This window comes from Pseudogymnoascus verrucosus (assembly GCF_001662655.1).
Source record: "Pseudogymnoascus verrucosus strain UAMH 10579 unplaced genomic scaffold scaffold_2, whole genome shotgun sequence".
Lineage (NCBI taxonomy): Eukaryota > Fungi > Ascomycota > Leotiomycetes > Thelebolales > Thelebolaceae > Pseudogymnoascus > Pseudogymnoascus verrucosus.
The window spans coordinates 955,670-971,555 of record NW_017263653.1 but is presented as its reverse complement, the minus strand read 5'-3'; the positions used below and the strand labels follow the sequence as shown (position 1 = coordinate 971,555).

At 49.4% G+C, this 15,886-nt stretch overlaps 7 protein-coding genes across 7 annotated transcripts; 4 read left to right on the top strand and 3 right to left on the bottom strand.

Annotated features, from left to right (window-relative positions):
• The first annotated feature begins 532 nt into the window (after positions 1-532).
• On the top strand, positions 533-2,100 carry VE01_00978 (uncharacterized protein). The gene is made up of 2 exons (XM_018270506.2): positions 533-849; positions 1,078-2,100. Exons 1-2 carry the CDS (start codon positions 598-600, stop codon positions 1,843-1,845), a joined length of 1,020 nt encoding a protein of 339 aa, XP_018134782.1. The 5' UTR covers positions 533-597; the 3' UTR covers positions 1,846-2,100.
• Positions 2,101-2,116: 16 nt separating this feature from the next.
• Positions 2,117-4,347, bottom strand: HEK2 (RNA binding protein, heterogenous nuclear RNP-K like protein). Its single transcript, XM_018270505.2, has 3 exons — positions 4,127-4,347; positions 3,518-3,990; positions 2,117-3,453 (listed from the first exon to the last, which is right to left on the bottom strand). The coding sequence occupies exons 2-3, from the start codon at positions 3,918-3,920 to the stop codon at positions 2,759-2,761; spliced, it is 1,098 nt and encodes a 365-aa protein (XP_018134785.1). The 5' UTR covers positions 3,921-3,990; positions 4,127-4,347; the 3' UTR covers positions 2,117-2,758.
• A 306-nt stretch (positions 4,348-4,653) lies between these two features.
• Positions 4,654-8,162, bottom strand: VE01_00976 (uncharacterized protein). The gene is made up of 6 exons (XM_059463320.1): positions 7,725-8,162; positions 7,561-7,675; positions 7,348-7,506; positions 6,735-7,273; positions 6,540-6,682; positions 4,654-6,489 (listed from the first exon to the last, which is right to left on the bottom strand). Exons 1-6 carry the CDS (start codon positions 7,745-7,747, stop codon positions 5,258-5,260), a joined length of 2,211 nt encoding a protein of 736 aa, XP_059320089.1. The 5' UTR covers positions 7,748-8,162; the 3' UTR covers positions 4,654-5,257.
• Positions 7,416-9,911, top strand: VE01_00975 (uncharacterized protein; the record flags this gene model as incomplete). Its single annotated transcript, XM_018270503.2, has 1 exon — positions 7,416-9,911. The coding sequence occupies exon 1, from the start codon at positions 8,097-8,099 to the stop codon at positions 9,909-9,911; it is 1,815 nt and encodes a 604-aa protein (XP_018134783.1). The 5' UTR covers positions 7,416-8,096.
• A 593-nt stretch (positions 9,912-10,504) lies between these two features.
• RPL29 (60S ribosomal protein L29) lies at positions 10,505-11,043 on the top strand (the record flags this gene model as incomplete). The annotated part of the gene is made up of 3 exons (XM_018270502.2): positions 10,505-10,611; positions 10,715-10,817; positions 10,873-11,043. The coding sequence occupies 3 exons, from the start codon at positions 10,505-10,507 to the stop codon at positions 10,897-10,899; spliced, it is 237 nt and encodes a 78-aa protein (XP_018134784.1). The 3' UTR covers positions 10,900-11,043.
• Positions 11,044-11,425: 382 nt separating this feature from the next.
• Positions 11,426-13,327, bottom strand: VE01_00973 (uncharacterized protein). The gene is made up of 7 exons (XM_018270501.2): positions 13,179-13,327; positions 12,979-13,125; positions 12,788-12,929; positions 12,520-12,735; positions 11,896-12,470; positions 11,706-11,837; positions 11,426-11,653 (listed from the first exon to the last, which is right to left on the bottom strand). The coding sequence occupies exons 1-7, from the start codon at positions 13,290-13,292 to the stop codon at positions 11,630-11,632; spliced, it is 1,350 nt and encodes a 449-aa protein (XP_018134789.1). The 5' UTR covers positions 13,293-13,327; the 3' UTR covers positions 11,426-11,629.
• Positions 13,328-13,594: 267 nt separating this feature from the next.
• On the top strand, positions 13,595-15,565 carry VE01_00972 (uncharacterized protein; the record flags this gene model as incomplete). The annotated part of the gene is made up of 3 exons (XM_018270500.1): positions 13,595-13,728; positions 13,874-15,149; positions 15,248-15,565. The coding sequence occupies 3 exons, from the start codon at positions 13,595-13,597 to the stop codon at positions 15,563-15,565; spliced, it is 1,728 nt and encodes a 575-aa protein (XP_018134790.1).
• Between the last annotated feature and the right edge of the window lie 321 nt (positions 15,566-15,886).

The following is a 15,886-nucleotide window of genomic DNA, read 5'->3' as shown; positions in this document are numbered from 1 at the left end:
GCATTGCTTTCACGCATGGCTGGGAAAAGAACGAGACGGACGAGATATGCGAGGCATGAACTACGATTATTGGAGGCTTATACCCTGGACGATGTATGGATGGAGCTGGTTGCTTTACTAGGGGGGGGTAAATGAGCTACTACTGGCTAGATCACCGATGAGGTGGGTTTTTTCCTGAGATGTACTTCTAGCTTGTGGCCTGAGACGAGGGTCGGAGATTATTGCAGATACATTTTGTTGAGCTATGGCTGTGCTGGCTGTTCTTGGTGGTGATATGTGATTGTGATTGTGATTGTGAAGTCTTTTTGCTTCTAATGCAGCGAGCCGGTGTCTATGTAGTGACTGTGTAACTCTGGAGGGTTAATAGAGTCAATAAACTAAAATCCACAGAATAGACTCTTCAGTATACCCTGGGACTTCTTTCGTTCGATAATATCTGCTTAATGTCTACTATTTGCGCAGCTTCGGTGACGATGACTCCCGCCGTTGTAAGCGAGCGCGCCATTCCCATAAACCTCCCACCACTGCAAAACTTATATCAAGCCCCAAACACATATTTCCTTCCCTCCCAAAAATATACCATATCTCAAATCCGCCATGTCCTCAACAGGCGAGCAGGCCCTCGCCGACCAGCACCAAGATGCGCCGCCCCCGCAGAGCCGCAAGTCAGGCGCCGGCGGTGGTAGTGGAGGTGGGGCATCGCGGGGCGGAAAAGGTCGCAGCGGCGGCGGCGGCGGGCAGAGCAGGGAAGTGCAGGTCTCGAAGGCGCTGAGTAAGCTGCTGAGACACGATGCTGTGAAGGCGGGGTTGGAGCTTGATGATGAGGGGTTTGCGGGGGTGGGGGAGGTGGTGAGTTTGTGCTTTTCTTTTCTTCATCGTGGGGGGAGGAGGAGAGGTTGAAAACGGAGGGGTCATGTGATGGATATTTTGATGCTGTTGATGGGATATCCTTGTTCTTGGAGGGCTGTTGATGGGCAAGGCGGGTTTTGAAGTGCTTTGCTGTACTGCTGGTGGTGCTTGTTTTGCTTCACGGATTGTTCTCTAGAAACCACACAACATCAGCTGACCCCCTCACAGCTCCAATGGAACCGCCTCAAGTCCCTCAAAGTAACCTTCGCCGACATCCTCACCGCCGTCAGCGACAACAGCAAGCAGCGCTTCGCCCTAAAACCCAACCCTCGGCTCGTCCCACTCCCGGAACCCACCTCCACCATCCCCTCCGACTGGCTCATCCGCGCCAACCAAGGGCACAGCATCGCCGTCGACTCCTCTGCGCTGCTGACCCCAATCACACTGGAAGCGGATAACGTCCCCCCTGTGGTCGTACACGGGACGTATTACGCTTTCTACCCCTCCATTGTGGCCAGCGGGGGATTGAAAAAGATGAGCCGCAACCACATACACTTCTCCACTGGCCTACCGGAGGATAAGGGCGGGGTGATAAGCGGGATGCGGAATGATGCGGAGGTGCTTATTTATGTGGATGTGAGAAAGAGTCTTGAGGAAGGGGGGACAAGTTGGTGGGTTAGTGATAATGGGGTTGTACTAAGTGAGGGGGATGGGGAGGGGGTGGTGGGGACGGGGGTGTGGAAGAGGGTTGAGGGGAGGAAAAAGGAGGAGGTAGGGGTTTTGTGGGAAGAGGGAAAAGAGGTGGCGGAGTTGCCGGAGGAGTTTAGGGGTAGGAAGGGGCCGGGGGGGAAGGGGATGAATAGGGGGGAGGTGGGTGGTGGGAGGGGGAAGGGAAAGGGAAAGGGGAGGGGGAGGGGAAAGGGGAGGGAAGAGAAAGGAGAAGAGGCTGGTGAGGGGGTTGCGTGTCCGTTAGAACAGGAGGATACGCCGGAATGAATAAATGGGGCTTATTCGTGTGTCTATGAACTCACGATAATTCTTATCGGTGACTTGATTCCAAGCTTGGACCTAGAGATAGGATGCGGGGTTGACTCCGAGTCTTCCCTATCGATTACGATGAAGCTAGTATTTACCCCTCCAACATGTGGCTCAAGAGGAATGTGTGGACGAATATCAAAGGCAAAGCAGTATCAATATTTAATGGGGAAAGTCTACAAAGCTTAGGCAATTCACATAGGTCATCATCAGAATTTGAAGTTGCGAAGAACACGTTCGTGCTTGTATTGGATCTTGTACTGCTAGCTACTGCCTCTCCCTAACCCGCCAGGAAATCTGATTTCCAGTTCCTGGCAAAATACCCCGCTGGCTGCCCAACGGAAAACCAAAGGATAATATTCAAACACATCCCCCAATTATTCGTCAGAGGTTTGGTGTTTGAAAAGAGTCGAAGAGGTCGAACGAAAGCGATCAAGTGTGTGGACAAGCAAGAATGCAGAAGCCGTTCGTGATTCGTAAACTTATGAGATTATTCTGATCATAGCCGCGTGATGACGAGATTAGGACGATTCTCGTAGGGTTCGAAAAGGACGTCGTTTCCATAAGAAGTCGAGCCAGTAGGTCGGCTGCCTCGAGTTGTCGAATGTCAATGTCGAGTTGTTTGAATCGTTGGATGACCGGGCGCCAAGAGCAATCGCTCACGGCGCCCGCAAAAGATCGTTCATCTCTGAGCTATATCAGATAAGAAAATAATTCCAGTCGTAAAATGCTTTGTTGGAAGGAAAGTGAGTTCAAATAAAAGTCGCTGGGATCAAGAGCCGCCCAACCAAGTTAGCCTTGCGGCAAGCCAGATCTCTCTCAAACCCATGCAGAACACCAGGGATCACGACTTGGGAGGTATTCGGTGATAAGCCTACTCCTGGGCGTTGCCCTGGCTGCGGCGCATCTTCTCGCCCTCGAGGTTCTCGTACAGGAGGTAAAGTGCGGTCTCGTTGGCCTTGGCGCTGCCCATGATGGTGAACATTCTCTCGCCAGTGTCATCATGAGGAGCCTTGGCAATAGAGATCCTGGCGCCGGAGGTCTTGCGGATCTCGCTGATCTTGCTTCCACCACGGCCGATAATGCATCCAACCATGTCGGAAGGAATGCTGATGTTCTGTGTCTGGATCTCCTCTCCGTTCTCGTCGTGTGTTGGGACGCCACGGCCGGCAGTCTCGCCATCAGAGCGGCGGTTGAAGGTCCTTGGTGCCTCCTGGCTGAAATCGGCTCCGTTGCCGGTGCGCATCACACGTGGGCTGCTGTATTCGCGGCCCTCGTTGCGAACGCCGCCTTGTCCGCCACCGGTCTGGGTGCGGACAACTGGGTTGTAGAGGACAGTGCCGGTTCCGCGCTCCCAATCATCGATCAGGCACTTGCAGATCTCCCAGATCGCCTTCTGGATACCCTCTGGGGTTCCCTGGACCTCGACAATTCGCTCGGTGGACTGGGGAAGCATCTCCTTCTGGGCAACCATCCTGACGCCGGAGACGTCCTGGATGTGCTTGATCTTAAGACCCTGGCGGCCAATGATCGTGCCCATCTGGTTGTGAGAGATGAGAAGCTTGATGGCTAAAACGATTACAACGTTAGTAGGTGCTATTGAGAAGATAACAAACGCGGGGTTGAGACGTACGATGAGTGCCGGTGGTTGAGACAAGTCCACCCATGCCCATCATTGGGGCGCCCTCCAGAAGGGCCTTGGCGACAATCGCGTAGGCCTTTGAGATGGCATCGCATCCACCAGTGATGGTCAGGATACGGTCGTGCACACCCTGGACGACCTTGCTGACACCAGCTTTCACACCAGTCTCGTCACGGAGGTCTGCGACGTTCTTTCCGGCCTTTCCGATAATAACACCGGCCTCCTTGGAAGAGACAATCGCGCGGAGGGTCAATTGAGCAATGGCGTAGTCCTCCTCGGTCTTTGGGGCTGGCTCGCCATCTGGTCCGAGGCGCTCACCATCAACGTTGAGGCGATCCATCGCGTCAACGACATCTTCAGCGCCGGACTGGTCGCGGGTATCCTGTTGAGACATCTTGAATTGGTGATGTGGGTTTGTTTGAGGTGGGAAGGTATATTGTCGAGTTGGTAGCAGGAGGGAGGATCTACACAATTCAAGTCAGCCATCTAGTGCCCACCTTACATTGAAGCTTAATAAAGCAATGACACGGCGCGATAATTTGCAAGCAACAGGTGAATGTGGGAATCATCCACTGTATATCGCGTAGGAGTGAGACTCACTTAAGAGGTCGATCTTAGGTCGTAGGAAGTATGTTGGAGAAAGGTGGCGAGGGGGGTACAGTGCGATAAAGTTATTGGGGGGATCGGGAGGCGGAGAAGGTGGGTGATGAGAGGAGGAAGTATGAAGAGGTGGAGAGGTGAGGAGGGAGGAGGAGTGACAGAGAGTGAAGCTGCCCGTGAGGATGATGAGTTTCTTTGTTGAGAGGTAAGGAAGAGGAAGGGTATCGCAAGCAGAAATCGAGTGGAGAAAGAAGGCGGTAGCTTTTGGGCTTTGAGCGCTCTCGCTTAGCGCGAAGGGACCTCGTTCTTTTGTGGTGGTTGAAATAAAATTTTACTAGTAAGAGAAAGGCGGGGTCAGATATTGGAGTACGTACCAGGAGGTGGCACCAACTTGGACTGGGACGGACCACTTTCACACTTTCACACTACAAATAAATACACTACTGAGATCACCACTACACTACTGGAATTACTACTATAACAACTATAACTACGGAGATATTCGTGCATATATGTGGTTATATGTGGTTGTAATTCATTCTCCTAGACGCTGTTGATCCTAGGCTCTGTTGATTCTGTTGGCTACTGTTAGTTGGCTGCTCGCCGCTGTTTGGCTTCTTCACTTCTACCCTATAATATCCACACAATGCAACGACGCGGAAGAGCTCTTTCTGTATTGGGTGGTGCTTGCTTCCCTTGTTCCCGCTCGAAATGCCGTATGAGCTATGGACGAGCCGTTGCACGCTTGCCAAAAGAATCGCCCTGCATGAGCTTGCCCCCGGAGCCTGCAGGTAATGTCCGCGGCCAAGCGTTGTGAGACACTGTGAAGGGTCAGAGGCCCCCCGGTCAGCTCACTTCACATCACATAACCCTAGAAGAGTAACGCTGTGCTGCTCCAGTCGATGTTGGCAGTGTGCTCTCTGCCACTGTCGCCTAACCATGAAGCTCCCATTATTGGGTGTTGTAATCACGTTCATGCAGTGTAGATAGGTCTGGGCTCTCATGTCAATATGATTACTTGTACAGTGCAACATCGTGTACAGGGGGCATAGCCTGTCTATTCTACCTCCATAGTTCCAAGCTCAAAAGCTAAATTTCACCCGCCGTGGATATCAATCGTGTATCATTTTATCACGTGTCGGTCCTTTTCATGGCCTCAAGGCCAAAGTCACCCTTGCTCCCAGCACGTTTAGGAGACGCCGGTGAATTTACGTCATCCTCGTCAGCATCATCACCGAAGAGAAATGCGCTTCTCTCCCTGGATGTGCTTGAACCAGGTTTGCGACCAGATGATAAAAATGGCGACGAGCTCTTCATCAATGCGGGTTGGTCGGATGGGACCGAGTGCTCGTCTGGCCCCAGCATCCACGCGAACGACGACTGAGCCAGTGTCGACCGAGCAGGAATCCCAGTTGCTGGCTGCCCTGGCTTGCCTGGTCCTGCATCGAGACCTTCCAAAGGCTGGCTGACTGAAGTCCTTGGTCTCCTAGGAATAGTCCTGCCGAGTGTAGGGGAGGACCCCGCAGTTGGCGGAGGGGTTTCTCCCGACAAATTTGTTGTTTCAATGTCCTTCAGTGGGCTAATTGGAGTAGCTACATTGCTTGCTTGAACTTGACGTTTTTCTTCGGGTTCAATCGTTGCGGTAACTCGGGCATCTGGTGCAGCACGCGGAGTGTCCGGTTCTAGCGGTAGGCTAGAGTCCTCCAGTCGAAGCATTATGAATCTAAGCTTCTCGATTCCGTTATTGATAGATATCGCCTTGGTTGATGCATCCTCAGTCGAGTCGGATGCTTTCTGGATCTCTTCTATTGTGCCATTTAGTAATAGTGCCAGTGTCTTGTTTCGTACCTCCAAATCAGCCAGTGATTTCCCAGTCTCTGTCACCACTTCATCTACCGACAGCGCATTGCTACGAGGGAACCTGCGAGGAGACCCGGGTCCGGGTGAGAGCCCTTGCATGTTCCTCTTTACCTCATCAACGGCATCCCGCACAACCTGGTTAATTCCAAGCCTTTCTCCACGGTCGAAAACACCCTTGGCAGCCCCCTGTAGAAGGGCCTCAACGCCGCCTTGGTCTTGCAAGAATCTAGCAGGTGAAGGTAGAGGCGATTTGCGCCCCGCAAATCTGCTCTCAGCACGATGCGGCTTTGCCCGTCCAGCGGGGGTAGCAGGCACAGGGCGTGATGATGGCGGAACTGGAGCTCGTCCAGTATATTTGTTTATAAGTTTCGCCCCAGCAGGTTGATTGAGGTTCTCTCTCAGGTAAATAGCATCCTCGACGAAGGTTTGAGGACCGTAAGGAGGTGTCGGATGGGGATATTTCAACAGTAATGTAAGCGCCACAGAGTAGTCTGCATCGAGCACTATATACGATTAGCTTCATTCGACTTCATTATTTCAAATTCCATCTTACACTGCCATCTAATCCTCAGTAGCATCGAAACACAAATCATGTCTATAAGCTCTAGGTCGGGGTCTTCTGCAAATAGCCTATCCCATAACGCCAGTAAATCCTCGAAAGGAAACTCTCTGCCAAAAAGCAGTCTGATCCACCGTCTTATGCAAATCAGTAGGTTACTCGACCAGTAATAACTCATCAAACACTTACATGATAAATATTTGAGGCAAGATTTCTATCTGAGTCAAGTGCAAGGCTAGTTCAGGGTCGACTTGGGCAAGCAGTACTTCATGTATTTGCTTGCTCCTCTGGACTATTGGGGAAGATCCATATTGAGAGCTGGATGTAGACCCTGCATTAAGCCTCTTATCAGGCTCACCGAGTTCGTAAAACGACTTTGCTGTCCTCATGATTAAGTTGAATAGGGTGAAAGAATCATGCTCTATGAAGCTTGCATCCAGTGTAGTGAACATTAAACGGTCGCCATCATCCGAAAGTACTGACCCCTCTGGGGCAATTGGCGCCAGTGCATCTCTTTGCATAGCCAGTAAAATTGGTGCAGCAAGTTCGTGCATACCTTGCCGATACCCTATATCCTGATTGATTTTGCAGTATATAAACAGGATGTGCAGAAGTGTCTTCTGGGTCTCGGGGAGTCGAAAATATGGCTCGTCAGGCATGCATCTTTCGACATCTTGAGTGATTTCGACGCAAAGTTGCTCATCTCTACGGAGAGTATTCCAGGGAGACTTCTGGAAGTTAGCCGCGAACGAGAGAGTGGGGAGTATAGTTTTGAGTCTGGGGATCACGGCATTTATCGTACATTGTCATCATCATTAAGAGGATCGATAGTAGAATCAAGGTCGCCTGGTCGTTCAATGAATCTCAGAAAATGAGATTTCAGCGCACTGTACGCAGCCCTCGAGTCCTCACTGGTCGCCGCCCATGTGTTACGATCAACACTCTGAAACAATAAGAAAGCCTAACCACATCGTTACCAGTGTACATCTAAAGGGCATACAGCTATCATCCATACTTTCCAACAAACAGAGCGCAAGCCAGATTCGCATATGCTATCAGCGTCGGCCTTAACTAGGCTCTTGAGGCCACCAACTTTAGAGGCTCCCTCTGTGGTCTTTTGCCACCTCTGCCTGTCAAGGGTCAAAAAGTGAGACTCACGTTCTGATGGTATTAACTGACCTCGATTCCTCCAAAGACCTCATTACTGCAACTCTGGGAGGCTGGTAACTCCCAAGGTTGCTCAAGCTTCCAAGGTCGTTGATGAGCTTCGTGACGTGATGACTGTGGGGCGCGGTATCCTTCCGCGATAACCCTCGCCGGGGTCCAATATCAACAACATCTTGGACAATTTACATCTCAAGATTCGACCAAAAACTACCCCACTTCTCCACAGAAGGCTTTGAGTTCCGATTGAGTAGAAGGTTCCTTCTGCTGAAGTTTCCACTCGATATTTACCCCACCACCCCGAAGAGAGCCGCAACGTTCCGGGCCTTGAAGATCTATACTGGGGGCGCCACACCATCCACATCCTCTCATCGCAAGGAGCCAGCGATGTCTGCTGATCTTCTTGCCGAGTTCGACTCATACTATGTAGCCCCGCAGAAAGGCAATTCGAAAAATGCGAGTGATGGCAGCAGTAAGCCATCCTCTGGCCTGAATGATTTGTCGTTTTTTAGCTCGAACCCTGCCACTTCGGCGCAACCCAGCCACACTGCCCAATACAGCTCCCAAAGCACCGACATATCCGATTTTAATACGTTCAGTGGCTTCGATGCGGGGGGTTCTAGGGAGGCGAGCAGGCAAGAGACACAGGACGATGGTGATGGTTGGGGAGATTTTGAGAGCCCAATCGCTGAGCCGGAGGCGGTCAAAGGCACCAATACACAAGGATCTACGGACCTGTTTGGCAGTGGCATGCATAGCATAGGGTCGGGGCATGGACAAGTAACAGACGAGTCAAGATACGGTGCCGCAAGGGTTACGACAATTCCACAGGGCAACTTCTTACCCAATACATCCAACGTAGCCCCGTCGTCCGCTGCTGGATTCCATACCAAGTATACGCCAAATCCAAAGCCGAGTTCCGCAAGTTCTATGCCAGCATCTGTATTTCCTAAAGATCCAAATGTGTTATTTGATGCCGACAATGTCTCGGATGACGATGACTTCGGAGACTTTGAGACTGTGGTTACACCACCACAGAAACAATGGCAAGGTGGATATACAAACGACAATTCTATATTAGCTGGATTTAATGATGCTAAAAACCCGCTACCTTCATCCTCCAAGTCTCGTCCATTGAACCCCTCTCTTGCTACGGAGATACCACAATCAGCCTCATTGCACGAAGTTATCCCATTCGCAGGGCTGGACCTCAACGGGGGCAGTACTGGCGCCACGAAGCAACGAGATACAACTGCGCCTTCGGGCCCGGCACGTCCTCGGACAGGTGCTGAATCCTTTCATGGTTCGTTTGGGAAACCAGATATGCAACGAGAAAGCAAGGCCAACAAGAGCATACAGTCTCCTCCAATGGTAAAAGAGGACACCTCTAAGCATACCAGTGGTAATTCCTGGGACTGGGATGCAGTCGAGGTTGCGCCTACCCACGAAATAGTGCAGCCAACAAAGGAAGATTCGTGGGCTTGGGACGTGGCAGAGACCCAGCCAAAGGAAGATCAAACCTCTTCTCCAAGCGCTCCACCGCCCACCAATATCCCTCCGCCTTCAGTGCTACTGACTGTATTTCCCCAGCTCCTCGATCTCTCGCAGTCAAGCCTCTTTCAACCAGTGTCAAGCCAGCCATTTTCTCTCAAGAACAGGATACTGTCCGACCCAACAACTATCAATTTCATAAGAGCTTACATTCTCCTGGCAACCGTTGCAGGACGAATTATAGCAGGCCGTAAGTACCGCTGGAAACGCGATACACATTTATCACAGGCTATGAAGATCGGGCCCGCTGCAGCTGGAGGAAAGGGTGGCATGAAGCTCGTGGGAGTCGACAAAGCTGAGATAAGCCGCGAGGACCGAGAGGCAAACGAGTTTATTCGAACATGGCAGGATCAAGTGGGCCGTCTCCGTTCAGCTGTTGCCATTGCCAATTCCAGCATCCGAGATACCTCGGGGCATATAATAGTGCCTGAGATCAGCGGATCAATGCCGGTGCGCACAGCGACTGCGGCAGAAGGCGCTGTTACTGCTCCGAAACCCTGTTTCATTTGTGGCCTAAAGCGGGATGAACGGATTTCCAAAGTCGACGTTCAAGTGGAGGACAGCTTCGGGGAGTGGTGGGTTGAGCATTGGGGCCATAAAGCTTGTAGGAACTTTTGGATGGAACATGATAGCAAATTAAAACACAATTGATTATTTACTTTCATGGTGGAGCGTCTTCTGTGGATTTTGATGTGCTGCTCATGTGTTCTCTGTGTTTCAAGAAATCCAGACGATGTTGTAGTGGATAGACCCTACCATTGTTCACAGGCTCTCGGCTGTCCTCTGTCGATTGTATCCATTGATAAATCTGGTTTCGTCTATCGATGCTTTTGGTAGATGGGTAGGCTTTTTGGATTCTGTCCAGAGGAACACCTTAGTAAGTGCTTCGATAGCGCTCTCGCTGACGCCGACGCTGTAGGCTTCGGAAATGCAGCTCCCATGGCTAGTAAGATTATGAGTTCTTCATCTTCGTCCATAGTGAGGAGGAGGGCAACTGGCAGGCAGTTGTAATAAAGACGCGACGCGACGGCAGAGGCCAAATTTACTAAGTACCACGAGGCTTCACTCCACGGCAATGATGTATGGTCACGTGCAGAATATAAGGTTGTCTTAAACGAGCCTAGTCAGGGCTTCTCGATCCCACAGTTCGATAATCGCTTCGCGAACTTCGTGATTTTGCGACGATTACGACCGACACCAGCAAATCCATTTCAGCTCCGATTCGATAATCAACATCGGTCAAAATGGCGAGTAAGTTTGAGGATGCTTCTTCTCCCAGGTATACACTAATGGCGAACCTCTCTAGAATCCAAGAACTCGTCCCAGCACAACCAGTCGAAGAAGGCTCACCGTAACGGGTATGGACCACCATGACACCACAATCCAAAATCGATCGCCTACGCAAATCGAACAATTATTCCGCCGGACAGTTGCTAATATGTGTGTGCCGATAGTATCAAGAAGCCAAAGACCTCCAGATACCCTTCCCTCAAGGGTACCGACCCCAAGTTCAGAAGAAACCACAAGCATGCCCTGCACGGAACAATGAAGGCACTGGTTCGTCTCGCCACTACTCGATGTGTATCGGATAAATACTGACTCTTTCCAATAGAAGGCGGCCAGGGAGGAATCTGCATAAAGTGGTGTTAGGTCTCTCGGGGAACAGGGCGTGGTAGATTTTGATGAGGGCTTGTGGGCTGCGGTCTGCCAGTTGTATCCGGACTGTTATAATGCGCAAATCGGCGAAATAGCTCGGGGGCACAGAATTGAACACGATCCAAATAACGACTTCAATGATCATGCATAGTGACATCTCAATTGCTATCTACTGTGGAAACCCTTGTGTATACAGCTCTCCTAGACTTCATTCCTGAGAACATCTTACGTTTCAAATCGAGTTTAACAACTAACGAATTTCCCTCACTAGCTGTGAAAGCTCAATGCTGCCATGGATGCTCGGATGTAACAATAAACGCCACATATTAGCTGTTGGGGTCTGGCCCATGGGACGACATGGGATATGGTATTCGGATGGAACCGAGAAGGCATCATGTTAACCAACCCAGTTAATATATGAAGCCTTTCTCTCGCCTCGGCTTCCACTTCGGAGAGCGTAGACATACCAGTTCTGAAAACACGGTTGCATCTCCAAGTCGATGCGAATGCCACAAATTTACTGAAAGAGCCAGGAATGTATTGTATCTAGCTAAGTGCCTGCAATAACTTAATAGTATACAACCTGTTATATCTTGAGTAAAACTTCCAATACGGTGTTGACCAGTACAATAATTCAGGGGTATATATATAACAGACGCCTTTCATGATCCCAGTATTCCTGCCTGTAGCTTGCCTGGTCCAGTGCTACGGTATCAGTCGTCGAAGATACCACGAATCTAAATATGTCAGCAACGCAAAGGGCGCTATTCTCAGGAAGGGTTCTCTGACCTGGGATACTCGTTGAGTAGGTGCTACATTTGAAGGGCTTGCGCTTCGTTTCCGGGCCATTGATCCATGTATACTGTTGACCGCAGGGTAGCTCTCTTGGGGCCCACGAGACGATGCCTTGAGTTGTCCATCCTAAATTTAAGTCAGCATAGTCACAAGACACGCAACATTTTGAAGCAATCGTCCTCACAGTGTCAGTGCCAGCATCCCATCCAAGTAACTCCTCGTCTTCGCCTCCGTACCCTGAAGGGTTCCACCTTCGATCCTCTTCGTCATCTGGGACAAACAAGGAATCCGAATCAATGCTTGGCTGTGGTAACGGAGGTGAATGGCGTAGAGCACGAGCTCGATGACCCAGCAGTGTGGCTGGCGGTGGCCCAGAGCGAGGAGGAGGTTGCATGGATGCCGCGGGTAGTTGCACAACATTGGCGACAGGTGGATCTTCTGTATGTTGTCTTGAAGGTGCTGAGGTTGAATTCCTCATAATTGTATTTGGCAAAGGAACAGCCGAAGTAGCTTTATAGTCACCTATAGTCATTAGGATAAACTCGCTCGTCACGCCCTCGTCGCCATATTTCAGCTGCATTGGCTTTGACGGATACGAATAGGCTGCTGAGACCTCAGTATCTAAGCTACCGGCATGCTGGACGATAGCCTTGAAATCTTTGACGCTTATGATAATGTGCAACATATCTTCGACATTAAACTGGCTGAATTCCGTGGTATCAATGGCGATCGACGTATGTAATGGTTGTTTGAGTACTTCTAAGATCGCGTTAGCAACGAGTCAATGTTGATTGTAGGAGCTTCGCACCCTTCCCCGCAACTATTTTCTCGGTGTAGCTCGTGAATATTGCTCGCCCATCCTTTGCATAGATATCTAGCTGTTCAGTCTTTGGCCCGAAATGGTCAATGAACTCTCTCAACACGCAGGATGGTATTGACCAGTGGCTCTTGGACATTTCTGGCTTAAAAAGAGCATGCATCGACGAAGATGACTCAAAGGTCAATTGGTATGTTTTGATGACACCTAGTCTACAGTTACTTTCAAATCCTACGAGTGTTGAGGCCTACTTTCTTACCATGCCTACATATCATTTGAGCGACGAAGCGGCTCTTGACCCCTCCAGCTCCGTCCTCTACGCTCACCTCGCATCTCTCGATGCCGGTATCCTTTTCACGGAGAGGATCTGCTGATCGGCCCTTGAATATGGATGCCAAAGCCTAAAAAAATAAGTAATAGTTCTACATATGTAATGCAGATGCCGTCTACCTTGTTGTATAGCCTACAGGTGAACTTCCCCCTCGTGGAACCCGAGGTTCGAGGGGGGTTATATATAAATTTAGAGAAAAACTTGTTGGTGGCGAATGTGAAGGACGCATATCCCGTCCTTGTAGTGTTCAAAGCTGTCAACACAAGCTTCATAGAATCAGCAATCATAACGATACACTCTTTGCTTTCAGGGAACTCACGTGATCTCGTGTTGCTTCCAAGGAAACAGATTCATTGAACTTTCCCAGGCATATAAGAGCATCATGCATCTTCCCCACAGCCTCGGGGCTCAGAGTGAAGGTTAAGACAGCCATGAGATGAGTGTCAATAACAGGACGTAACCCTCCTGTTTTGAGGTTGACGAAGGTCGTTCCTCGAATATACTTCGGTAGACGCGTGAATTCCAAGGTGGGTCTTTCCTTGATAAGATAACGCGACAACCTCCAGCACAATACACGTCTGCCTTGTGGTATGATTTTAACGATTAAAAATTCTTCAAGAATACAGATTTTGAAAGAAAATCCAATCTGGAATTATACGTTAAGTTGTTTAGAATACGATTTATCCACGAGGGGTAGTGTTGTCTTCTGAGACCTTTTGAGGTCTGTTGTTGACAATGGCCTCTCTTCCGCCTGATATTATGAACATGATATGTGAAGAGCTGGCAAACCGTCGCGATTTCGGGACCCTCTTTCATCTTTGTCTGTCAGGGAAACAGATGGCAGGAGGTGCATTATGGTGGCTGTATAGGTAAGACTATGGCTTCACAGTGTCAGCACCATTCAAGTCACCGAACGTTGGTTTGAAAGCAACAGTGTAACCTGTTTACATTATGAACGGTGCCATACACATCACTAATATTATCTCTGCATGATCTATCGCTGACTCATAACAGAATTCATACGCATGCGTCCATTAGAGGCGGGGAAAGCAATGAAGATGAAATGTCGAGAACAGGTGAATTTAAAGAGACGAGCATTGCCGCACGTGTAGCCCAGATGAAGTTGACAGTATCCAAATGGGCCTTGCAGTGGAGATCAATTATTTTGTCAAGTCTTGGTGGGACTGTTTACCCATATTGCCTCTACATACAATCTCTTGACCTTCGGAACTTGGTTGACCTCCTTGAGGATAATATTTTTCAGGACAACTTTCAAGATACGTTCTTCTCGTCGCTCCCGCCGTTCAGCGAGACGCAAATTAATACCAGAATCCTGAGGAGCAAAGGAAAAAAGCGCACGCCGATTAATATTCGACTTTTCATAAATTTGGTGGGAGATTCCATATCCAAATCCGTTGGGGACTCGGCCAATATGCTAGGCACTGTGGCGGCGCTGAATGCCATCGATCTCTCTGGGAATATAGACCCGGTTGAATTTCCTACTTGGATTGGAAGGCTCTCAAGGCTCGAATCTATGGCATTATGGGATGGCACCGTTCTTAATAGACATGCCGGCGACGTTATTCAGAAACGCTGCCAAAGCTTCAAGAGTCTGAGTATCTACACTTGTCATGGAGAGAAGGTCGATCTTAATTTGGCTGGTTTCCTCGATGCTTTACCAAAGAATACGTTGAAATCTCTTCACGTATTCAGTTATAATGATATCGCCGGCGAAACATTCCAGGCACTGAACCAGCAGCACAGGGAGTCCCTCGTCGACCTTACCCTTGGTAATCTGAAAGGCCCAGCGATCAGGTCCCTATCGGTGCTCAAAGGCCTCACCGCACTCATAAATCTCGACTTAGATGATGCTGAGGGACGCATTAATCTAGAATCAACAGCAAATGATAGTTTCCTCGAGTTAATCGGCTGGGTTACTGGGTGCGTGCAACTAAAAACCATTCGACTTAATAGGTTTGTGGACGGCCCCGCCATTATGAGGGCCCTATGTTTGAACGACAAAATACGATTGAATAGCATCACCCTCAGAGGTTATACCTTTGCCTATAATCAGGAGCTGCATCGATCTCTGGCCAATCAAACTGAATTGGAGTCTTTGGAGCTGAGGGCAGAAACAGAGGAAGATGACGATGACAATATTCGTGAAGATATTGATACCCTAGTCTCTTCTCTCAGTTCACTAAAGGAGCTTCGATACCTTAATATACTCGATACTTCCAATAGCTTCCAAAGCCTTCAAGTCGAACTCCTCGCAGTTTCACTACCAAAGGTATGTTCGTTGCGTTGACCCCTGACTGTGCCGAGGTTTCGTTTATCATGCTATTATATAATTACCTTCTTTTTCTCTTGCTAATATATTTCTAATAGCTTGAAGATTTATCAGTCAGCGGTCATACTATGGGTGATGAGGTTTGGGGGGCTATCTCACAGCTACACCAACTTCGAAGCCTATCATTTCACTCCATGACGACTTTCACATTTGATGGGATAATGAAGTACCTGTCTAATCTACGGCAAAGTAATTATGGTATTCACTTGTATATCATGAACGCCACTGCTGAGAGCCGGTTGAGCCCTCAGGAGCAGACAATCATTAAGCAGACAATCGAAAATATGGTCAATGGGCGATTCTCCTTCGTCCAGTACAGGGAGATTGAATCCGATTACGATTCCGAATCGGACTGATAACATGAATCTTTCCGCCAGTGTACCGTTAACAGGCCACAATGAGGGGTAATACATGTTGTCCGCTCTGTCCATGCGTATTGCACTGCATTATCAACGCCCTTCGATATCGCGTGTACTATACATTGGGGGAATGCTCAAGTGGGGGTTCATATCAAGGGTAACAAAAGTATCCGTTATGTACAGGTGGGGAAAGGCTATTGGGTTTTAGGGTATAATAAGGCCGGCTCATTGTACTTTATTTCTTGTTTGGAGTCTCAATATCCGAAAGACAGCGATCTGAAACTTTCCAATGATGTTGGTGAGTATTATTGCTCTTAT

Coding starts and splice junctions, on each gene's coding strand:
- VE01_00973 (XM_018270501.2), bottom strand. CDS start 13,292: ATGGCTGTCTTAACCTTCACTCTGAGCCCCGAGGCTGTGGGGAAGATG. Junction 13,126..13,178: donor TGGAAGCAACACGAGATCAC/GTGAGTTCCCTG, acceptor GATTCTATGAAG/CTTGTGTTGACAGCTTTGAA. Junction 12,930..12,978: donor CCTGTAGGCTATACAACAAG/GTAGACGGCATC, acceptor TTATTTTTTTAG/GCTTTGGCATCCATATTCAA.
- VE01_00976 (XM_059463320.1), bottom strand. CDS start 7,747: ATGAGGTCTTTGGAGGAATCGAG. Junction 7,507..7,560: donor TGCGCTCTGTTTGTTGGAAA/GTATGGATGATA, acceptor CGATGTGGTTAG/GCTTTCTTATTGTTTCAGAG. Junction 6,683..6,734: donor TTGCCTCAAATATTTATCAT/GTAAGTGTTTGA, acceptor GATTTGCATAAG/ACGGTGGATCAGACTGCTTT.
- HEK2 (XM_018270505.2), bottom strand. CDS start 3,920: ATGTCTCAACAGGATACCCGCGACCAGTCCGGCGCTGAAGATGTCGTT. Junction 3,454..3,517: donor CTCAACCACCGGCACTCATC/GTACGTCTCAAC, acceptor TAATCGTTTTAG/CCATCAAGCTTCTCATCTCT.
- VE01_00978 (XM_018270506.2), top strand. CDS start 598: ATGTCCTCAACAGGCGAGCAGGCCCTCGCCGACCAGCACCAAGATGCG. Junction 850..1,077: donor TTGCGGGGGTGGGGGAGGTG/GTGAGTTTGTGC, acceptor ACCCCCTCACAG/CTCCAATGGAACCGCCTCAA.